The 24,690-nt window shown below is 41.8% G+C and overlaps 1 protein-coding gene across 8 annotated transcripts in view; it reads left to right on the top strand.

Moving 5' to 3' along the window:
- Nucleotides 1-24,690, top strand: part of LOC138949355 (guanine nucleotide exchange factor VAV2-like) — an 82,390-nt gene that overhangs the window by 46,245 nt on the left and 11,455 nt on the right. For 4 of the 8 annotated variants that reach the window (XM_070321148.1, XM_070321151.1, XM_070321153.1 and 1 more), the window contains 13 exons: nucleotides 1,202-1,291; nucleotides 1,862-1,876; nucleotides 4,044-4,153; nucleotides 5,460-5,558; nucleotides 6,156-6,187; nucleotides 6,914-6,967; nucleotides 7,659-7,691; nucleotides 10,400-10,539; nucleotides 11,166-11,228; nucleotides 18,157-18,302; nucleotides 21,430-21,552; nucleotides 23,824-23,914; nucleotides 24,484-24,574. In XM_070321148.1, the coding sequence (XP_070177249.1) occupies nucleotides 1,202-1,291; nucleotides 1,862-1,876; nucleotides 4,044-4,153; nucleotides 5,460-5,558; nucleotides 6,156-6,187; nucleotides 6,914-6,967; nucleotides 7,659-7,691; nucleotides 10,400-10,539; nucleotides 11,166-11,228; nucleotides 18,157-18,302; nucleotides 21,430-21,552; nucleotides 23,824-23,914; nucleotides 24,484-24,574 (1,087 nt within the window). Of the gene's footprint in view, nucleotides 1-1,201; nucleotides 1,292-1,861; nucleotides 1,877-4,043; nucleotides 4,154-5,459; nucleotides 5,559-6,155; nucleotides 6,188-6,913; nucleotides 6,968-7,658; nucleotides 7,692-10,399; nucleotides 10,540-11,165; nucleotides 11,229-12,451; nucleotides 12,577-18,156; nucleotides 18,303-21,429; nucleotides 21,553-23,823; nucleotides 23,915-24,483; nucleotides 24,575-24,690 lie in introns of all 8 variants that reach the window. The other 4 variants (XM_070321150.1, XM_070321154.1, XM_070321155.1 and 1 more) reach the window with 2 other exon arrangements.

Genomic DNA, 24,690 nt, shown 5'->3' on the forward strand with positions numbered 1-24,690 from the left:
AAACATAGGCTGCAAATGTGCTGGCTGCAGGGAGTAAACGGTACTAAAACCTTTTGCCATATCCACAACATTTTATAAATCTTTTTGTCGTGCCCTAATGACTTCTACCACTGCGAAATGCGGGCTGAGGGTATACTCTTTTTGGTCACCGTCAAGACTGTATTTAATAGAACGAGATCAGTGGTATATCTTCATAGCAGATCACAGCAGGTTTTTTGTAGCATAGAATTAGAATTGTTTTAACGCCTATTCTGTCTCACTGTGTTTAACGTGAATGTTGTCAGTATGTGCAAATGCATGGATTAACGGAATGAACTTTGTGCATGTTTTCAGTGCAACCTTATCCGATAAATCAGTTCTTTTAAAATAATGTATGTCATTTTCTGTTACTTTTATGTACATGTAAATTTCTTTTGTACCGTACTCACAAATTTATCATGCTCATTATTCTGATTGTTATGAATTTGTATGCTGTTGGTTACTCATTGAACAGCAACAAGCATGCGATTTGTTCATTTAATATTTATTTATTACTTCCCAAGACAGAACCACACTTATTGAATTAAGTGCTCCATTTAGTTAAGTCCATTTCGTTAAGTCCATTTCGTTAAGTCCATTTCGTTAAGTCCATTTCGTTACTTTAATTACATGTACCTTAGAATAGTGATGAACAACCACTGAAGTTGAGGAATCAGATGAATCCATGATGATGATTGTAACATTTCCATTGAGAATTATCCACAACGGATCAGATGCAAGAACGCCTCAGTGGTGGTTTTTTAATTTTTATTTCGAATGCTGCTACTTGAAATATTTTATTTTCCAAGTGACATAATTTGTGTGTGAAACCGGCCTTGTTATTTGGCTGAAGTTTATGAAATCCTGTAATGTGTAGCAAACTAACGTGGGCTGAAGAGGAAACAGGAAAGTGAGGAAAGCATTTGAACCCCCCCCCCCCTTCCCCCTCACACAGCTTGTTCAATGGTGACTAATAACTGTGTTATATTATTCCAGACTGATGCCCACTTGTTTAGGACCCAAAGCTAGACTTGAAATCAAATAAACGCTTTCCCAGTGTTTGCTTCTTTTGTGTATTTTTTGCTTTTTAGGGGGAGGGTGTATTTCTTTTGTGGAAAGCTTGAAGCTTTTGTTTTCTTTATGTAAAGCCAGGTTCTAACACATGATCTTGTTGTTTGTTCAGGGGGAGACGTACAGTTTCAAGGATGCCATAGTTCTGGGAGAATACAAGACGGACGACAGCGCCGTGCCAAATGACAAGAAGGGAGATAAGGTAAATGTCACACGTCTCGGAGGAGTTAACCCCCTTCATTAGCTGGCTCGTTTAGATCCTGTTTAATATTTGTTTTGTGTTGAGTTTCTTTTTGTTGGGAGTTACCTCATTAGCTGGCTCGTTTAGATCCTGTTAAATATTTGTTTTGCCATTCAGTTTCTTTTTGTTGCTTGTTTCAGCTTTCAACTTACATTTGAAAAAAAATGATAAAAGCATAGTTGAATGTGATATATTTACACAGAGTAAATTTTCTTGTATTTACATTTAGTTTTGGTTAAATAGAGATCGTGAGAATTTATGCCTTTTCCTTCCTTTCCTTTGATATTTCATTTTGGTTTTTATTGATTTTAACTTTTTTTTTATAATTTGGTTGAGCGAGAATGAAACCATTCCCTTTCTTAGCTATCTTTTTTTGTTGATTTTGTTTGATTAACTTTTCATTTTAATTATTTTGGTGTGGAATAATACAATCTGACTGAAACGCTTGCTGAATAAGGGTGTTGGTGTGTCATAACTTTGACTAATTTTCATTGATTTTCTGTGTGTTGTTTTCCTGTACTGATCTTTCAGAACGTGCAGAAAGGGGTAACTTAATTGCACCTTCCCTTTGCGCTGTCATGCACAAGCCAAAGAGTCATTTAGTAGAATATAGTGAACTCTTAAGAGGCGGTGAAATCTTAGTTAGACAGAGAAGTTTTAAGAAGAGGTTGAGATACTGTGCTGAAATTGTAATTATTTGCCTTAGAGAACTATGAGGCCAGAGGGTGAACATTTTAAGAAGAATTTTTCAAAGATTTTATTTCTTAGTCTAAGCAGGAATTAGGGAAATATGAATTCAGAGGAAACTGGGTAGAATGTTGATTTCCTATTGTTATTGCCTGCAGTAGGACACAAATCATAGCAGGTAATATTTCAGTGGCTAAAGGAAGAGTACAGGTGCATATTACAGGATGATAAAAATTTTTGTTGGGAACTTGATAAAATGATCTTTGTGAAAAGCATGAAGAAAATTGAGCATTGGTCAAAGACGGCACAGAAAGAGAGTCTGAATTTCTTTGGACGCACAGTGCAATCTGGCGAAGATAAGTGAATGTTAACTGTACACATTGAAGTGCCTGGAGGCTTAATTCGTGTTTCAAAAAAAGGCAGAAGATTTTTCATGTTAAATAAGGTACACAGAAATGTCTAGCGCCATAGCCTAATATTCTCATCCTTTTGTTTGATCTTGTCTGAAAGAAGTTTGTGATGAAGAAGAAGAAAAAATATTGTGTGATAAGTTTTCAAGACTATAAAGATAGCAACAAACTAGGGGTTATAAGCTGGTGTATCACACTGTGGCCATGCTAAACATACCGCAATTTCAATTTCCCAGCACTGTCCCTCCAGTCTTCCAAACCCTTGGTGTATCCGTTTCTGTCTGTATTTGTCTGTGCCTTTATTTACGGCTACATATTAGCCATTGCTTCCCTTTCTGCACAGCTCTCCCTGGCTTTCCTGTCAAGTTTAATTAGTTGTCTGCTCTCTGTAGATGGTTGCACATGCCCCCCACCCCCTCCACCACCACACTGTTCTGACGGACCAGTACTGTATTACTGTAATCCCGAGCGTTTTTTGTTTTTTTTAAATACATGTATGTGCACAAAGCAAGCTCAAATGGCTTTTTTGTATCTGTTAAATGTACACAACACATTTTTTTTTTAAACAACCCTGTACCATAACACCAAACCCAAACAAAAGAAGAAATAACAGAGTAGAATAGATTTCAAGATCCTTTTCGGGCTCTTCTGGTTCTCCTACTGCTCCCTAGCAACCTAGCGTCTATAGCGTCTAACTCACAACTTTCACTGTCCACACAAAAGTATTTCTTTAAACCAGAGGGAAAGGTGTGTGTGTCATAATTATGAAATAAAGGCAGAATGATGTGACATAATGGATGTCTGACGATCTTTTTAATCAGCACATAGCTTTCTTGGCTTTGCCTGCTGTGGGTTACACATGTTCTGCTGAGTGTGCTGTGGGTTACACATGTACTGCTGAGTGTGCTGTGGGTTACACATGTACTGCTGAGTGTGCTGTGGGTTACACATGTACTGCTGAGTGTGCTGTGGTATTATGGTCCTTAGCTTTATATGCTCTTTTTTTTTTAATATGTATTACCCTGACATGTAATGCTCTCTCTCTTACTCTCTCTCTCTTTCTCTTGCTCTCTCTCTTGCTCTCTCTCTTTCTCTTGCTCTCTTTCGCTCTCGCTCTCTGTAATCAAGGTAATCAGCATAGGTTTTCATCTTGTTTATGCAAGCTGATAACAAATATACTTTTCTTTTTTTTCTTTTTATTTGGTTTAAATTATTGCACATGAAAGATTTCAGAATGTGCTTCTAAACTAACATGGTCGATTTCAGCACTGTTTCAAATGATGCGCTGGACCCCTGTCAGTGTTATTTTTGCCACCACTAATGATCTTTAAACTAAGCTTATATATTAGGACTTGAAATATTGTGTGTAATTTTTTTTCATTTGTTAGAACATATGGAAGATTTATGGGTATGTTTGTCTATGGGTGTGGTGCTATGAACACACAAGCAGGGGCAAGAATCTTTGCCTGAGCCTTCGAAGTCTGTGGACATCTACTAGCTGTATTCACCATTTTATCACTGTCATTGAAAGGTTTCACTGCAAAATAAGTTTGAATAATTGATGTTCATTTCACTTTGACGATGGAGTACACTGTTTGTTTGCTTGCTGCGTGCAGTGGAACTATCCGTTCATCATGGTCAAACACGACAAGCGCATGGCCTTCACCTTCTTTGCCAAGACAGAGGACCAGCGACAGAAGTGGATGGAAGCCATTGCTCTTGCTCTGTGAGTCTGAGAGTGATACAAGCCTTACGCAAACATAGTAGTCAGCAATGAGGTTAATTTTACAGTTTATATCTGATTCCGGTTTGACTCTGAGGTATACATCTCTATGTTTAAAAACTTTCAGCAGTGAATGATCAGGTAAAGGGGTCCTATGATTTTCAGTTTCAGGTTTGTACAATATAACCTTAACAACCCTGGTTATGCCAACCCATACTGTTTTGTGTGATTTTTTGACCCACATGCGAAGCAAAAGTGAGTCTATGTACTCACCCGAGTCGTCCGTCCGTCCGTCCGTCCTGGCGTCCGTCCATCCGTCCGGAAAACTTTAACGTTGGATATTTCTTGGACACTATTCAGTCTATCAGTACCAAATTTGGCAAGATGGTGTATGATGACAAGGCCCCAAAAAACATACATAGCATCTTGACCTTGCTTCAAGGTCAAGGTCGCAGGGGCCATAAATGTTGTCTAAAAAACAGCTATTTTTCACATTTTCCCCATTTTCTCTGAAGTTTTTGAGATTTAATACCTCACCTATATATGATATATAGGGCAAAGTAAGCCCCATCTTTTGATACCAGTTTGGTTTACCTTGCTTCAAGGTCAAGGTCACAGGAGCTCTTCAAAGTTGGATTGTATACATATTTTGAAGTGACCTTGACCCTGAACTATGGAAGATAACTGTTTCAAACTTAAAAATTATGTGGGGCACATGTTATGCTTTCATCATGAGACACATTTGGTCACATATGATCAAGGTCAAGGTCACTTTGACCCTTATGAAATGTGACCAAAATAAGGTAGGGAACCACTAAAAGTGACCATATCTCATGGTAGAAAGAGCCAATAAGCACCATTGTACTTCCTATGTCTTGAATTAACAGCTTTGTGTTGCATGACCTTGGATGACCTTGACCTTGGGTCAAGGTCACATGTATTTTGGTAGGAAAAATGTGTAAAGCAGTTCTTAGTGTATGATGTCATTGCTAGGTTTAGCTGAAGGTCAAGGTCATGTAAAGGTCAAGGTCAAGCATGTGAGTCGTATGGGCTTTGCCCTTCTTGTTTTTTTTTTTAGGGGGGGGTGGTGGGGGGGGTCGGGGTGGTGGGGGAAAGATGTGCGGGAGTCAAAATCAGTTAGTGTTTATTTAGTGTCATTTGTAGCATTTATCTTGTAATCTGATTAGCTTGGGAGGTCATGCACTCACAAGTTTGAATTATCTTTCCCTTGTAAAATGAATGCTTGTATTAGTTGTAATCGCATTTTATCCTTTATTTGTGTTAATCAAAATGGGGTTGATGGTTTCAGGGACAACACACAGCCGGCGGCAGCAGGAGGCAGTCGCAGTTACATCATGCATACATTCGACAAACCCAAGGAGTGTGATGTCTGCAAAAAGCTACTCAGGTAAGGCTGCAAAGAATGTGTGTGTGTGTGTGTGTGTGTGTGTGTGTGTGTATGTGTGTGTGTGTGTGTGTGTGTGTGTGTGTGTGTGTGTGTGTGAGAGAGAGAGAGAGAGAGAGAGAGAGAGAGAGAGAGAGAGAGAGAGAGAGAGAGAGAGAGAGAGAGAGAATGTATTTTTAACACATTTGTTTTTTGTTTCACTGATACGTTAATTGATTACATTTGTGAACAAAGTTAAAGGGGAGAGTAGAAGAAAAGGGAAAGTGCTTGACTTAGGTTACAAAGTCTGAAGCTACATGTGAGTTCCCCCATCCCATTTGTGACAAAGGTTGCGACATTGGGTCAAATTTACATCGCAGTTAACGTTTTGACATCACTGTTTGTACTATTTGACTCAAAGTTTGTGGTTAAGGTGTCGAAAAAGTCAGTTTGTGTATTAGTATTAATTTGTTAAATGTGTGTGTATGTTTGTATGCGTGCGTGTGTGAATGCGGGCGTGTGTGTGTGGCCATGCTTGCGTGCATGTGTGTGTTTATTGATGTATATTTGGATTTTATACAGTAAACAACTGATTCATTATTCCTTTTGTTTTTTTCTCAGGGGAGTCTTCTTCCAGGGATATCTGTGCCAAGGTAAGAGCTGCATTTGATCGTCACGCCACTTACACTTTCTGGGTTGATCTGATCAGGAAATCATAGAGACATCTTTCTCAGTTACAATGACTTAGTCACCATAGAGACATCTTTCTGAGTTACAATGACTTAGTCACCCTGCAGCAGGGTTTATACCTGTAGCAAAATAATGCTACATGTTGCTACTCTCTTGCTGCAGACATCCACTGGCAATGTTGTTGTGCTCAAAAAGCTCCACATCTGTCTGTTTAGATTGTATTCCTTTTCTTTTGTCGGTGACATAGAAGAGATTTATGTCTGAACTCTATAAACATTTTGGAATTATTTGTCCAGTTTTAAAAATTACATTGATAATGAGTGAACAAATGTGAATCTTAACATTTGAAACAGCGTGTTTCTCTTTCAAATTAATTTAAGTTACAAAGACTGTTTGAAGCTGCCGTTTGCCCCAAGCCGAACTTGGAGCTTACTCTTGCTCTTCCTGTGTTGTAAATTGACGTAATCACAGATACGTTATTTTGACATTACAGCCTACGTATGGGGTGTGTGAGAGCACCACTGTATGGAGGGATTCTGCGGGCATCGCAGCAAATAGAAAGAGGGACATTTTTCTCAGACTCTCGAGGCAGATGCCACACAGTTACACTTTGGTTCTAGACCGATTAGTAGAGTTCATTGCTTTTTCGTGTTATTGTCATTCAACATTGAAGTCTTTTTCATTGGCAGAAAACCAGATGTCTGTCCACAAAGAATGCATAGGAAAGCCTCCTCAGGGAGAAAGTGAGTAAACGTTACTGTCATTATTTACTGTTTTATGCACATTCACTTTGCTTGTGACTATGATATGATATGGTATGATATCATTAATTTGTGGATCTTGTTGTGTTTAAATTCTTTTGTCAAAGTAAATATTAACGACAAGCATGTGAAAGAATTAATGCAGTAACTGTAAAGACACTTTAATTACAAAATCTTATGATATGTGACCCTCCACCACGGAATGAGTCGCATGTCACCTCGCGCGGTTCTGCGCTAGGCTTAATATAAGTCCGGGGAGTGTCTGGTAACAGTGTGAGGGTCACCTTAGTCACAGGCTTATAACTCAAGTTTTCGCTCTTTTCTAAAACAGTTTTCACCACTAGATAGAGCATTAAAAACTCTTCAGGAAAATGTAAAAATATGAAAATCGTGCAACAGTGACATGCGACTCATTCCGTGGTGGAGGGTCACATATCAAGGATGGAAGTTCTTTGAAACACAAGGCACGAAGATTTAAAAACAAATTCTGCTGTTCATAGGTTGGTTCAGAGTTTTTTCTGTCAATCTTTGTAGAAGTTTTCTTCCTTTTTAATGGTCTTGCACCCGTTTGCTCAGTCTGTGTTTGAGTTGATTAGCACACCAAACACAATGGTCTTTATTTGTCACCACTAACTCAATAAGGAATTGTGTTGTTTGTTTTGTTCACCCACAGAACCCAGACCACCCAGACATCCACACGAGCCGGGTAAGTTTCTGTCGTAGGAATGTTTAACTGAAGGTGACGTCTCATGAAACTGGCGTACGTTTCTGCCAGTTCACAAATGTTAATCTCAAATCACTTTTATTGGTATGCCGCACAGACGGGCGCTGTGGCGGGGTGGTAAGATGTCGGCCTCTTTATCGGAAGGTTGAGGGTTCGAATCCCGGCCGCCTGGTGGGTTAAGTGTGGAGATTTTTCCGATCTCCCAGGTCAACTTATGTGCAGACCTGCTAGTGGCTTATCCCCCTTCGTGTGTACACGCAAGCACAAGACCAAGTGCGCACAGAAAAGATCCCGTAATCCATGTCAGAGTTCGGTGGGTTATAGAAACACGAAAATACCCAGCATGCTTCCTCCGAAAGCGGCGTATGGCTGCCTAAATGGCGAGGGCAAAAACGGTCATACACGTAAAATTCCACTCGTGCAAAAACACGAGTGTACGGGGGAGTTTCAGCCCACGAACGCAGAAGAAGAAGAAGAAGTATGCCGCACACATGTCTGCTTTTCAACCGCATAAGAAGGCCAGAGTTTTAGCGGTCTCTCTTTTGTGTCATCTCTGTCAGAATTAGCTAGGCAGTGACTGTTTCCCAACAAGCGGCGGACACATTGTGTCATCTCTGTCAGAATTAGCTAGGCAGTGACTGTTTCCCAACAAGCGGCGGACACATTGTGTCATCTCTGTCAGAATTAGCCAGGCAGTGACTGTTTCCCAACAAGCGGCGGACACATTGGATCAAGCCAAGTTCCCGTTACTCATTGTTTGTCTGTGCACTTTAAAGACCGTTGGGTCGATATATTTGTGAATGTCTTGTTTTGTCAATAACAAACGTTCCAACAACCTACCTTTCTTGTTTTTTGATTTTGTTTCATTTACTGTTTTCCCTCAGTAACAATATCCTGATTTAGTCCCGTGCGAGGACGACACCATCACACTGAAGAATTTCAAAATGATCTCTCTTCTTTATGTATGTGTGTGTCACTTCCATGGGGCTAGTTGTGGAGTGTGGCCCTCAATACATTGGAACCCACGTTTTAAGACCTAAAACAATCGGAGAAAATCAGACCTTTAAAAGGAGGGAGTCAGAAAATGGGGGTAAATTTATAGAGGTTATGAACAGAAAATCTTAGAAAACACAGTCTTAAATGGGGGGGGGGGGGGGGGGGGGTCTGGAGTGTGGCCCTCAATACATTGGAACCCACTTTTTGACTCACATGCGAAGCAAAAGTGAGTCTATGTACTCACCCGAGTCGTCCGTCCGTCCGTCCGTCCGGACGTCCGGACGTCCGTCCGTCCGGACGTCCGTCCGGAAAACTTTAACGTTGGATATTTCTTGGACACTATTCAGTCTATCAGTACCAAATTTGGCAAGATGATGTATGATGACAAGGCCCGAAAAAACATACATAGCATCTTGACCTTGCTTCAAGGTCAAGGTCGCAGGGGCCATAAATGTTGCCTAAAAAACAGCTATTTTTCACATTTTTCACATTTTCTCTGAAGTTTTTGAGATTCAATACCTCACCTATATATGATATATAGGGCAAAGTAAGCCCCATCTTTTGATACCAGTTTGGTTTACCTTGCTTCAAGGTCAAGGTCACAGGAGCTCTTCAAAGTTGGATTGTATACATATTTTGAAGTGACCTTGACCCTGAACTATGGAAGATAACTGTTTCAAACTTAAAAATTATGTGGGGCACATGTTATGCTTTCATCATGAGACACATTTGGTCACATATGATCAAGGTCAAGGTCACTTTGACCCTTATGAAATGTGACCAAAATAAGGTAGTGAACCACTAAAAGTGACCATATCTCATGGTAGAAAGAGCCAATAAGCACCATTGTACTTCCTATGTCTTGAATTAACAGCTTTGTGTTGCATGACCTTGGATGACCTTGACCTTGGGTCAAGGTCACATGTATTTTGGTAGGAAAAATGTGTAAAGCATGTGAGTCGTATGGGCTTTGCCCTTCTTGTTCTCTGTAGCACTGTTCAAGGGGGCTCGGATAGAATTAGATTGGTAAATGGTAGTGACTGTTGACAGTTCTGTTCAAGTGCGATCTGACAGAATTAGATTGGTAAATGGTAGTGACTGTTGACAGTTCTGTTCAAGTGCGATCTGACAGAATTAGATTGGTAAATGGTAGTGACTGTTGACAGTTCTGTTCAAGTGCGATCTGACAGAATTAGATTGGTAAATGGTAGTGACTGTTGACAGTTCTGTTCAAGTGCGATCTGACAGAATTAGATTGGTAAATGGTAGTGACTGTTGACAGTTCTGTTCAAGTGCGATCTGACAGAATTAGATTGGTAAATGGTAGTGACTGTTGACAGTTCTGTTCAAGTGCGATCTGACAGAATTAGATTGGTAAATGGTAGTGACTGTTGACAGTTCTGTTCAAGTGCGATCTGACAGAATTAGATTGGTAAATGGTAGTGACTGTTGACAGTTCTGTTCAAGTGCGATCTGACAGAATTAGATTGGTAAATGGTAGTGACTGTTGACAGTTCTGTTCAAGTGCGATCTGACAGAATTAGATTGGTAAATGGTAGTGACTGTTGACAGTTCTGTTCAAGTGCGATCTGACAGAATTAGATTGGTAAATGGTAGTGACTGTTGACAGTTCTGTTCAAGTGCGATCTGACAGAATTAGCAAGTAGTGACTGTTTGTGTCCTTTGTTTTCCAGGAATGACGCCGTTCAAGGGCAAAGCTGCAGAGGGGTACAAGGGAACCCCCGCCCCTCCCCCCGCCATGCGTCCTGTGCTCACCTTTGACAAAGACAGCATCATCGACGTCCTTGACCAGCCACACGCCAGTTGGTGGAAGGTCAGTGTCTCTTCTCTGTCTGCACACACGCGCGCACACACACACACACATACACACACACATGCATGTTAACACACATATTGAGATACAAACACACATGCGCACACATATGCCCGTGCACGGACACACACACACACACACGCATGCACACACACATACACACGCATGCACACACACATACACACTAAAACACACACACGTGTTATCACACTTACTGAGAGACACACACACACACGCATGCACGGACCCACACACGCATACACGCATACATGCATGCATGTTATCACACATACTAAGACACACACACACACACACATGCACACACGCACACATATGCACACACACACACACACACACACATACACACAATTCTTGCTAAAACTAAGTTTTACATTCTTCCTGTGTCTTGTGTTTGTACTCAATGCAAATGACATGAGTGTAATGAAGGTGGTTTGTCTGTGCTTCAAACATTTGAATTTTATCTCCCTTTCCTCTCTACATTGTGATGGATAAAACCACAATTAGACTTCACTTACTAAGGTAAGCTCGTCATGATTTTGTAATACTGTATTTAGACTGAATTGTTGTGAAACTTGCATGTAGTTGTGCTCTGTGTCTACTGACAGGGTCGTTCCAATGGAGTTGAAGGCTTTTTCCCCAGCAGATGTGTGACCATGCACAGAATTCAGGTAAGCTGATAGTGTTAGTTACACCCTTTTGATAGGTTTTGATCTATTTGACTGTTCAATCACAGTCATTCCTTGATTGATAACTGCTAAAGTTATTCTTGTTAATCATTGTTTGATAACGGATGACTATGCAGAAGTATGATTCATGTTTATATGTGTATATCCAGAAGTTTATTATTTGATTATGCTGGTCAGGTAGCAGTTTACTTTAAGTCGATATTTGATTTTTGTTTTTATCTTAGTTTCTTTTTTACTGGTAAAGAAAGGATTTATATGAAAATGCCTTTCATTTAACATTGGTATTAAAATCAAAAGAAATGTATCTGCTTTGTTGAGATGAATAAAATATTGATGATAAATTACGTGAGAGTGCAATTGTTAAACTTGATTTTGCAAAAGAACAGCGAACGACAAGAAGAAGAAACTTGATTTAAACTTAAAGTGACACAGTTGTTTATTGTAATTGATGAGGCATCCTGCTGATATTGTGATTTAAAAAAACACACCAAAGAGACAATGGTGTTGGTTATATTTGGCTTTACAATTACATGTCTCTGCATGTGCAGGGAATCTGACAAGTGGTATTTTTTCCTATTTTCAATCAAACATGGGAAATATCAAGATTTAGCCCTGTGTAAACTTTGTCGTCGCTCCGAATCAATCTCAAAATGTTTACTCTTCTTTGAGTACAGTGGAACCTCCCCCCGCCCCGCCCCCTACCCCCCCCCCCTCCCTTTTCTTTTTAAGATATAAAAAAAATCTGAGAAAATCAGGTCTCAAAATGGAGGGCCTAGTGAGTCTTCTTTCAAATTTCAAATGGGGGTAAATTTACAGTGGTTGTAAACAGAAAATATCAGAAAATGAGGTCTTTAAAAAGGGATGGAATCTTTCACTGGAAGTTCTTAAACGGGGGGTGCCACTGTAAGTGACGTCTCTACCAGACCTGTTTACCCTTACTATTTTGGAGTAATTTATGACTATTTTTTAGGATTTGGGGGAAAAAATACTCCATTTGAGTCGGGCAGACTACCATTTTCAAATGTGCTTCAAATTAGGTTTGTGTTGCTAATGTTGGCGTTTGTAACCACTGGGTTACTATTTTTTGACTTGACTATTACTCTTGTGAATTGTTGGGGGTAAACAGGTCTGCTCTTCCACGGGGCTATATCTGGAGTATGCCAAACTATGTGTGAAAGAAATAATAGCGTGTCTCCCCTCCTCAGCCGGTGCGCGAGAGTTACGAGGAAGCGGTGGTGAAAGGTTTAGGGGTGAGCCTGGCAGGTGGCGCCACTGGCCCCGACACGGGCCTCACGCTCAACGGATCGCCCATGTCCTCGTCTCACCTGTGGTAGGGGTCATCGCCATGGAGATCCTTCTGACACCCCACTGACCCGTCTTTAACCGTGTGCTCTTTGAACCTAGCTGTCAGGGAGTGCTGGTCAGCCAGTGTGCTTAGCTGTGATGGTTGTTTGTTGTGTTGTCCATTATCACATTTGAAAATCTTCAGACTTTGGGCTGAAATCAGACTTGTTTCAACAACAACAAATTCCTATTAGCTCCAATGATTTCATCATAGAGCAGTTTTAGAGAATAAGGCCCGGAATTTGTTCAATGTTTTGATCATAGAGCTGTTTTAGAGAATAAGGCCCGGAATTTGTTCAATGTTTTGATCATAGAGCAGTTTTAGAGAATAAGGCCCGGATTTTGTTCAATGTTTTGGACTGTGAAGGTCGTTTTTAGACTATTTCACCCTCACTCCCACGCCTCATAATACAGAACTTTGCGTTAGTCATGGAAATCTGTTAATCGCAGACAGGGACATGGATACAATCTACAAGTGAATCATCTCTGGACTTAAGTTTCTTACAGCTGCTTTCAAGTCTGAGAATCTGCAAGTTGAAAGATGTAGTGTCAAAGTTTTTTCAAAGTTTATTTGCTGCAACATTAGCAGAATATAGATATTACCTTTAATCGTCTGTGTCCTAGCTATCTGGACAGAATACACAGGGTGTGTAACAGTCATAGACAAAATGAGGGATAGACCTTGAAAGCTCATCAGTGTTTGGAATCAGTGGTAGACAAAATAAGGAGTAGACCCTAAATTGAAGTCTAGTCCGTGTTTGGAATGAGGAATTAATGGGAAAAAAGGCCTCCTCTTCATAGGCCACCATAACGACCGCTGACCTTGACAGCGGGTCAAAGAGCACAGTGTTTTCTCTGAGTGTTCCAGCATGCATGTTTCAACCTGTCTCTGTGAATGCAACACCTCGTAGTGTCTGTACTCTAGTAGTTCTCTCCATTACCATGTATACAGGAACAACACCGTATCAGGGACATGTATAAGTTTCCTCAGATACGTAACCTCTGTGCCTACTCCGTTTTGTTGCTGGGGCAGAATATTCACACCAGCAGTCATTGCGTGGAGGAAGGGCACCCTAATGTACGGTTATGCCACACCTAAATTCCAGAGGAAGGCCACCCTAATTTGTGTTTATGCCGCACCTAAAGTCAAGAGGAAGGCCACCTTAATTTGTGTTTATGCCGCACCTAAAGTCAAGAGGAAGGCCACCCTAATTTGTGTTAATGCCGCACCTAAAGTCAAGAGGAAGGCCACCCTAATTTGTGTTTATGCCGCACCTAAAGTCAAGAGGAAGGCCACCCTAATTTGTGTTTATGCCGCACCTAAAGTCAAGAGGAAGGCCACTCTAATTTGTGTTTATGCCGCACCTAAAGTCAAGAGGAAGGCCACCCTAATTTGTGTTTATGCCGCACCTAAAGTCAAGAGGAAGGCCACCCTAATTTGTGTTTATGCCGCACCTAAAGTCAAGAGGAAGGCCACCCTAATTTGTGTTTATGCCGCACCTAAAGTCAAGAGGAAGGGCACCCTAATTTGTGATTATGCCGCACCTAAAGTCAAGAGGAAGGCCACCCTAATTTGTGTTTATGCCGCACCTAAAGTCAAGAGGAAGGCCACCCTAATTTGTGTTTATGCTGCACCGGAATTCAATAGGAAGGGCACCCTAATCTGTGGTTATACTGCACCTAAATTCAAGAGGAGGGGCACCCTAATCTGTGGTTATACTGCACCTAAAGTTAATTTCTGTATCAAGTGCAAGAGCATGTCACTTGGTGGCAGGGTATTCCTTTGATACAGTATGATAAACAGCTCACAGTTTCAGTTAATTTATCATTTGAAAGTGACCAGTAAAAGTTCCTAGTTGGATATATTTGCTACATGAAAATATAGGGAATGGCAACCCTGCTTAACAAACCCTGAAGGTTTTCTTTGAAGTTTGAAACGTAAATTTCACCCAGTAGACAGTTTTCAAATTACACTTTTTGTAATCTTCACTCAGCTCTTTTCTTCTCCTTTGTAAATAGGCCCTTTTCCGCTACTGCGCGACTCTGACCTTGGCTTAGACCTTCAGGCAAGCACTGTCGCTTTTTTTCTTTGAACTCGTCTAGCTTTTTGTGGAAAGGATCGCCAGCACAACCATATTGTGGCGATGGCATGCACGGCTGTATTATAGCGCAAAGAATAAAGCCCACTTGTTGGCATGTTCACAATGAGAAGAGGAACTCCAAACTAAATGGACTCACAATTTTTTACACACATGAGTCCAGGCGACCACCGACTGACATGCATCACATGAAAATAAAACAAACAACCACACGAAAAGATAGATGAATAAACAAATAAATACATTCTGATTCAAAGATACAGGATTATTTATTGTGATAGAGGGGGCAGGAGAAGAGCGGCACAATAGACAACCGGTTGAAAACGACGTTAAACACCAAATAAAGAAAGAAAGAACAATAGACATCATTTCAAATGAAAACTGATATTTGTCTTGATAACTGCAGTAACAAAAAAGCTGTGTAAAAGACTCACTTCCTCGTTGTTGGCACTCAGCTGCTTTGCCAGAAATCAGGGGCAGTAATCCCGTACAGGCAGTGACGCAGCAGCACCGGCAAATGGCCTATTAACAATGATTTTTTCTCTCTTACTTTCCATTAACTCTCTCACTATCACTATACAGAATTGAAGCTTAGCAGTCAGGTTGAGATCTTTGTTGAATGTCCTATTTTGGTTAAAAAAAAAAATTTTAAAAAAATATATATATGCATTGTCCCATTGATCCATTTTAGTTGATAAGCAGATTGGCCATTTGGGGCGGGGATATAGCTCAGTTGGTAGCGCGCTGGATTTGTATTCAGTTGGCCGCTGTCAGCGTGAGTTCGATCCCAGGTTCGGCGGAAATTTATTTCACAGAGTCAACTTTGTGTGCAGACTCTCTTCGGTGTCCGAACCTCCCCCCGTGTACACTACATTGGGTGTGCACGTTAAAGATCCCACGATTGACAAAAGGGTCTTTCCTGGCAAAATTGCTTAGGCACAGTTAATAATTGTCTACCTATACCCGTGTGACTTGGAATAATAGGCCGTGAAAGGTAAATATGCGCCGAAATGGCTGCAATCTACTGGCCGTATAAAATTTCATCTCACACGGCATCACTGCAGAGCGCCTAGAACTGTACCCACGGAATATGCGCGATATAAGACTCATTGATTGATTGATTGATTGATGATGATACTGGAACATCCCTATTGCATGTTTTGAGTTTTTCATCCCTCATGTGTTGGTGTTATTTAATTTCTAGGTTGAGTGTTCCTGTGCCTGTGATGAACTGACAGTACTCGTCTCAGTTGTTCCCGTGTGTGTGTGTTTCCCTCCAACATGTAGCAGACATGGGAATTGTCCGCCCAATTGTTTGTTCCGCCGAAAAAGCAAAAGTGTCCGCCGAAAAAATAAATGGGGGAGGCAAAAAAAGGTTCTAAAAACTGAATTTAATGGCAAACTTGGAGCTCAGATAACACCAAATAGCACTATTTGGGTTCTTTGGAGAAACAAAATTCCGGGGGGGGAGGCCGGTGGATATGTGTTTACCTGTGACATGAAGTTTGTATTGTTGGTGGATATGACGAGTGACTTGATTTTTGCCATGTTGCAGCCCTTTGAGTGCCCAGTGTATTCCTCTGTTTTGTCATAGTAGACCATTTTGGGAAATAACTCTGACAGGATTTGCAAGCGGAAGAGCTTTGCGCCCCGCTAACAAAAACTCGTACAAACAACCTTTACGTGAAACACATGGTCAAACGGAAAACACATGGTCGACCAGTTAAAGTCACGATCGCAGCAAACAGCCCTGAAAGTGGCGAGTATTTTACTCTCCATGGCGAGTAGAAACATGTAACTGGCGAGTAGAAATTTTCATCAACTCGCCAAATGCGAGTAAAGTTGCTGAAACAAATGGTTGGTTTGGCGAGTAAAATTTGTTTTCTGGCTGGTACATTGTGAGTAGCACTAGCCAAAGGCTAATGCTCCATTCTTTAGACTTTCAGGGCTGGCAAATAACTGACTTCGATGCGTATGCTATGCAGTGTCCAATCGTTGTGATGCTTTTTTCTTTCGAAAATCTGCACATCCACGATCGTTGCAGTGATCAATAAGCATGCATGTCATGTTTCCCACGCTGCCGTGACCTCGACCTCAAGCAAAACTCACGTGACCTTGAGCAAAACGGGTTTTGGTAGCGGGGTGCAACTCCCTTCCGCTTGTAAATCCTGTCAGAGTTATTTCCGGAAAACGTTTATTAGTATTATGAGTGTACATCAAGGAGTCGGAACCTAACCCCTTGCATGGTGCTATTTAGTTTTTCAGGGCAGAGCTCTTCGTTCAGTTACATCTGAATGTGTCTCATCCGTGGAAACATTTCTGTATTTTCCCTTTTGTTTTGTTGAATAATTTGTGCATGTTCGTCTTTTTTGTGTGTGTTCAAAGTTTTTTATTTGCAGCTAATTTTGATTGTGTGTGTGTGTGAGTGTATATGTGTGCGTGCAGGGTTCCTGATTTATTTTGAGATTAAAAGTTTTAAAGGATGAGAAATTAAACTGAAAAAAGTTATGAAGGATAAAACGGTTAAGAAATTATGAACAAACTGTGTTAGTGGTCAGTCTCTAACAATCAAAGGTGTATACTATCTATGGAGCAGTTTTGAAAACGTTTCCTAGCAAATTGGACCAAGAACAGTTCAAGGAACATTCACTCTGCTGTAAGTTAGAAACACATGCAACGATTTGCTTGAAAATGCTCTGGAACTTTGCTTAAAATTGAATCAGTGAGCGGTTTTTTTCATCCAACTCTTTGGTGTCAAGAGTCCCCACTTCCGTGCGTCATCATATGATTTCAGTCCTGGAGGTTACGCATTCGTCAAAGCAGACAAAAACTGTTAGATTCAGGTATTCAAATCTGGAATCTAGGAAACCCAAGCACATACATACTTTCTGGGGCAAAAACCCATTACACAGCGTTAGTAACAAGTTGTCCATTGGAGAATTGTATACACCATCTTGAAAGTGCCGCCATCACAGCATGTAGATTTGAATTGTGGAACATTCCAACACCAGTCATTACTCTTGTGTGAATTTGTCATTTATTCAACCCCAAAATTCAACTCTGTAGATCTTTGGGCGATTTCAAATCTACTTCCAGCAAAATCAGGTAAAATACGGGCTCTTGAAAGGGGTGAAAAGTAGGACGGACAGGCGTTCAAAAGAGATGCCATGTTTCCATGGCCCAAAACAAGGACAGATACACACCCATAATCGGGAACCCTGACTTTTTTATCTGTACATTTTTTTTTTCAGTGGCAGGAACCCTGTGTATCCACATAGGCGAGATGCGTTGTTGTGTTTTGAGTGTGTACCTTGTAATATGACACGTGTAGTGCATGGCGCAGTGTTGGTGTGTTCCAGTGGCAGGAACCCTGTGTATCCACATAGGCGAGATGCGTTGTTGTGTTTTTAGTGTGTACCTTGTAATACGACACGTGTAGTGCATGGCGCAGTGTTGGTGTGTTGCAGCGCAAGGAATCCTATTTGCATGTACAAGGGGGGCGTGTGGTGTCCAATGGGGAAGACCTCTCCGCCCTCCCTCCCCCCGCCCCGCACTCTGTGGCTAACGGCCCTGATTATGTCAATGACCCCAATAGTCTGCACGCCTATAACTGGTAGGTATCTCTGCCCTCAACCTTTTCCTCTTGTCTCTACCGTATAGACCATGTTGGGAAATAACTTGTCGGGTTTGTGTGGGTTTTGAAAGAGTGAATACTCTTCTTGCTTTTAGTGAGTGCAACTTCCCACATGACATGATAAACCATTTTTACACCCCCGGTATAGGGGTGTGTATAGGATTCGGTCGATGTGTTTGTTTGTTTGTGTGTTTGTGTTCGCATATAGATCTCAAGAATGAACGGACCGATCGTCACCAAACTTGGTGAACAGGTTCTATACATTCCTGAGACGGTCCTTACAAAAATTGGGACCAGTCAAACACACGGTTAGGGAGTTATTGGTGGATTAAGATTCTACAAGGACTTATAGAGTGACATATTAATGGTCAAAGGGAAATAACCTTCTCAGTTGGTGGCAGTGAGAATGGTAAGGACGGGGTTGTTTTTCCTACCTCGGAGGAATTTCTTGTTTAAATTTATTTTCATTTTATTTTTCTGTATACATAGCCGGGTTTTCCTGTCTCATGTGCTCCTAATGGCTCTGCCGTCAGGGCGTAACATTTCAATTTCTCATGTGACATCGCAAGCCAATCACTAGCGAGGGGTGTGTCTGAAACACGTGACATTGCAAGCCAGTCACTAGCGAGGGGTGTGTCTGAAACACGTGACATTGCATGCCAGTCACTAGCGAGGGGTGTGTCTGAAACACGTGACATTGCAAGCCAGTCACTAGCGAGGGGTGTGTCTGACACACGTGACATTGCAAGCCAGTCACTGGCGAGGGGTGTGTCTGACACACGTGACATTGCAAGCCAGTCACTGGCGAGGGGTGTGTCTGAAACATGTGACATTGCATGCCAGTCACTAGCGAGGGGTGTGTCTGAAACACGTGACATTGCAAGCCAGTCACTAGCGAGGGGTGTGTCTGAAACACGTGACATTGCAAGCCAGTCACTAGCGAGGGGTGTGTCTGAAACACGTGACATTGCAAGCCAGTCACTAGCGAGGGGTGTGTCTGAAACATGTGACATTGCAAGCCAGTCACTAGCGAGGGGTGTGTCTGAAACATGTGACATTGCATGCCAGTCACTAGCGAGGGGTGTGTCTGAAACATGTGACATCGCAAGCCAATCACTAGCGAGGGGTGTGTCTGAAACACGTGACATTGCAAGCCAGTCACTAGCGAGGGGTGTGTCTGAAACACGTGACATTGCAAGCCAGTCACTAGCGAGGGGTGTGTCTGAAACACGTGACATTGCAAGTCAAGTCACTAGCGAGGGGTGTGTCTGAAACACGTGACATTGCAAGTCAAGTCACTAGCGAGGGGTGTGTCTGAAACACGTGACATTGCAAGTCAAGTCACTAGCGAGGGGTGTGTCTGAAACACGTGACATTGCAAGTCAAGTCACTAGCGAGGGGTGTGTCTGAAACATGTGACATTGCAAGTCAAGTCACTAGCGAGGGGTGTGTCTGAAACACGTGACATTGCAAGCCAGTCACTAGCGAGGGGTGTGTCTGAAACATGTGACATTGCAAGTCAAGTCACTAGCGAGGGGTGTGTCTGAAACATGTGACATTGCATGCCAATCACTAGCGAGGGGTGTGTCTGAAACACGTGACATTGCAAGCCAGTCACTAGCGAGGGGTGTGTCTGAAACACGTGACATTGCAAGCCAGTCACTAGCGAGGGGTGTGTCTGAAACACGTGACATTGCATGCCAGTCACTAGCGAGGGGTGTGTCTGAAACACGTGACATTGCAAGCCAGTCACTAGCGAGGGGTGTGTCTGAAACACGTGACATTGCAAGTCAAGTCACTAGCGAGGGGTGTGTCTGACACATGTGGACAAGGAGCACGTGTAGAAAGCTTGCCTCACTAAAAGCAAGAGTGTTCACTCTTTCACAAACTATACAAACCTTACAGTTATTTCCGGAATTGGCCTATGGATCCGTTGTTGTCTCCCCCTCACTCTCCTCTGGTTCTCTTTTCCAACCTCTTTGTGTGCTTTGTCTAATCCCAAGTGTTGACTATTCCCAATACAGTGTATTAATGGTTATGATGTAATTAATTTTATCACAGACTATGATAATGCCAGAAACAAAGACAGCATTATCCATCAGTTAATAATAACAATAACAATGTTAATGACGTTTCTAATTAAAATATTGTTGTTGTTTTTATTCAAGAGGGTTTGCACTCTTGCACTTCAAACTTCATCAAACAGCATGTGCACATGACTAAGACCACAATGATAAAGAAGACGAGACATTTTGATTTGATGAATATATATATATTTTACAAGAGAATTATTTCAAAAATAAAGACAAATGATTATTAAGTTGTTTATCAGCAACTAAATTAGGTGAAAGTTAAAAATTGATTGGACTTAAGAGCTTTTGACGCATCAGGGAATGCAAATCTTTCTGCCTTACAGCATTTCAAATGCGCTGCATCTACATGTTTCTTGTATTATGATTTAAAAAATGTGTGACGTACTCTTTCTGTTAAAATAATGTAAACGTAGTTAGTAATACATTTTTCTGTTTTACCTGCATGGAAAGGTAGTGTCAGTTTTGTGCTGTCTTGTTTGCAATGTATAAAGCACAGCATGTTAGATTTGTCAACTGTTCATCTTTAGATGATCTGTGTTTTAGCAATAGTGAGTTTTCCAAGACTTCTGCTGAGAACACCCTCTGTCCTTGATATTTGTTGATGAATGATCCAAGTTAAAGAATCGTTAAGTTAATTAGCTCTCAGAGTGTTGTCAGCGAGCACATGACGTTTCATGACTTAAGAACAGAATTGTGGTTTCATTTCAATGTGTCACTCTCATGGGTTTGTTTCCTTGCTAATGCTGTGAAGCGACTGATAAAAGAAATGAATGCAAGTGATGGAATAGGAGACACAAGAAATTGTTGGGAAGCAATTGTGACCTGAATCATTTACACGAGAAGGACTTTGCCTCCAAAATACAAACTTGTACCAGCTTGTTGTGTTGTGTGGAAGAATGTGAGGTTAACTTAGTGACAAGACGTTGAGTATTGTGACAGGTATGTTTAGTTAGGAGATGTTGAGTGTGACATGTGAGGTTGAATAAGTGACAAGGTGTTGCGTGTTGTGACAGGTATGTGGGGGAAATGGAGCGTCCTGCGGCACAGAGACAGCTGGACGCCTGTCCTGACGGCACCTATCTCATTAGAGTCACCAACAACCCTGTGCGCAAAGGCGAGCTCTCCCTCAGTATTAAGTGAGTATCCCGTATCACAACGTCTTATCTCTCACCTGTGCTAACAAAGGCCAGCTTTCCCTCAGTATTAAGTGAGTATCCCGTATCACAACGTCTTATCTCTCACCTGTGCTAACAAAGGCCAGCTCTCCCTCAGTATTAAGTGAGTATCCCGTATCACAGCGTCTTATCTCTCACCTGTGATAACAAAGGCCAGCTCTCCCTCAGTATTAAGTGAGTATCCCGTATGACAGCGTCTTATCTCTCACCGTGTGCTAACAAAGGCCAGCTCTCCCTCAGTATTAAGTGAGTATCCCGTATGACAGCGTCTTATCTCTCACCTGTGATAACAAAGGCCAGCTCTCCCTCAGTATTAAGTGAGTATCCCGTATCACAACGTCTTATCTCTCACCTGTGCTAACAAAGGCCAGCTCTCCCTCAGTATTAAGTGAGTATCCCGTATCACAGCGTCTTATCTCTCACCGTGTGCTAACAAAGGCCAGCTCTCCCTCAGTATTAAGTGAGTATCCCGTATCACAGCGTCTTATCTCTCACCGTGTGCTAACAAAGGCCAGCTCTCCCTCAGTATTAAGTGAGTATCCCGTATGACAGCGTCTTATCTCTCACCGTGTGCTAACAAAGGCCAGCTCTCCCTCAGTATTAAGTGAGTATCCCGTATCACAGCGTCTTATCTCTCACCTGTGATAACTAAGGCCAGCTCTCCCTCAGTATTAAGTGAGTATCCCGTATCACAGCGTCTTATCTCTCACCGTGTGCTAACAAAGGCCAGCTCTCCCTCAGTATTAAGTGAGTATCCCGTATGACAGCGTCTTATCTCTCACCTGTGCTAACAAAGGCCAGCTCTCCCTCAGTATTAAGTGAGTATCCCGTATCACAGCGTCTTATCTCTCACCTGTGATAACAAAGGCCAGCTCTCCCTCAGTATTAAGTGAGTATCCCGTATCACAGCGTCTTATCTCTCACCTGTGATAACAAAGGCCAGCTCTCCCTCAGTATTAAGTGAGTATCCCGTATCACAGCGTCTTATCTCTCACCTGTGATAACAAAGGCCAGCTCTCCCTCAGTATTAAGTGAGTATCCCGTATGACAGCGTCTTATCTCTCACCTGTGATAACAAAGGCCAGCTCTCCGTTAGTATTAAGTGAGTATCCCGTATCACAGCGTCTTATCTCTCACCTGTGATAACAAAGGCCAGCTCTCCGTCAGTATTAAGTGAGTATCCCGTATCACAGCGTCTTATCTCTCACCGTGTGCTAACAAAGGCCAGCTCTCCCTCAGTATTAAGTGAGTATCCCGTATCACAGCGTCTTATCTCTCACCGTGTGCTAACAAAGGCCAGCTCTCCCTCAGTATTAAGTGAGTATCCCGTATCACAGCGTCTTATCTCTCACCGTGTGCTAACAAAGGCCAGCTCTCCCTCAGTATTAAGTGAGTATCCCGTATCACAGCGTCTTTTCTCTCACCTGTGATAACAAAGGCCAGCTCTCCCTCAGTATTAAGTGAGTATCCCGTATCACAGCGTCCTATCTCTCACCTGTGATAACAAAGGCCAGCTCTCCCTCAGTATTAAGTGAGTATCCCGTATGACAGCGTCTTATCTCTCACCTGTGATAACAAAGGCCTGCTCTCCCTCAGTATTAAGTGAGTATCCCGTATCACAGCGTCTTATCTCTCACCGTGTGCTAACAAAGGCCAGCTCTCCCTCAGTATTAAGTGAGTATCCCGTATGACAACGTCTTATCTCTCACCTGTGCTAATAGTGGTCCTCTTCATCGACTTCTTCATGGCTCTGACCATCTTGCCAGCCACTGATCACCGCTGAGTTTTCGCTTCATTTATTTGTCTGTCTATCTACTGTAAAGACACTTGGGTCCATGTACTTTTGAACAAATGGTTAGATATTAAAACATTCTATTAGTATTACCTTACCATTCTTGGTTTTGATTCTTGAGTTTGGAACGTCAGCAGTGACTATCGGTTTTGGATTTTTGAAAACCATTGGGACAACAAGTCCGATGTATGCTGTACTTCATGGCTGTTTGCACCCCCTTCTGTGGAGCATGTGGATCTGCTTTAGAAGCTACACCATGTACCTTGGCACACTCAAAGTGAGAGGACCGAGGAGTTTGAAAATAGTTCTTTGTAAAGTACTGCAGTAGGTAGGTAACAAAATCAAGCTGATCTCGCACTGAATAGCTTCTAAAAAGTCAAATCCTATCAAGTTGAAAGTTCCGTTTGCTAGATAGTTCATCATGGTGATTGTATTTGCAGATACGCCAATGCAGTACGGCACATCAAGGTCAACAGAAGCCCTCAAGGTCGTTTCTTCCTTGCAGACGGACGTTACTTCGACGGTGTACAGGTAAGTTGTCAAAGTGTAGAATTCTTGCAGCTCAGTGGTAAGATGGGCACAATGGCCTAGTGGTTAGAGACATTGGCCTTCAAAGTGGAAGGTTCGAGCATCGAATCCCTGGTGTACCTGGTAGGCTAAGGTTGGAGATTTTCCATGTTAAAATATGTTTCCATGTGCTAGTACTTTATCCCCCTTTGTGTCACTGTGTACAACAAGACCAAACACACACACACACACACACACACACACACACACACACACACACACACACACACACACACACACACACACACACACCTCCTGTAGTCCATGTCAGAGTTCAGTAAGTTATAGAAATACACAAATAGCCAGCATGCATTCCCCCAAAACAAAGTATGACTGCCTAAATGGCAATTTGGCAAGGGAAAAATAGCCATACACATAGAAGCCCACGCTTACAAAAACATGATTGTACATGGGAGTTGCAGCCCATGAACAAGAAAGAAGATTTAAATGAACAGAAGAATATTGTGAAAAGGTTTGAGTTGAATTCACTATGTATAAAGTTTGCTTCCTCACAGTTAATTTTGTGTGTGCAGAACTTGGTGGAACACTATGAAACAAACGAGTTGTCGGACAGTTTCCCTGACGTTGCCACCACGCTCCGCATCCCATACAAGACAGTGGCCAGTGAGTCTGCATGCGCATCTTCATTTTCTGTCTTGGTTTCATTCTCAAAACCTGTCTTTTTTCCCTTCGTTGAACAGAGAGGTTAATTTCTCTTTCGTTTAACTTTTGAACCCGTA

This window comes from Littorina saxatilis, linkage group LG15, assembly GCF_037325665.1.
Source record: "Littorina saxatilis isolate snail1 linkage group LG15, US_GU_Lsax_2.0, whole genome shotgun sequence".
Lineage (NCBI taxonomy): Eukaryota > Metazoa > Mollusca > Gastropoda > Littorinimorpha > Littorinidae > Littorina > Littorina saxatilis.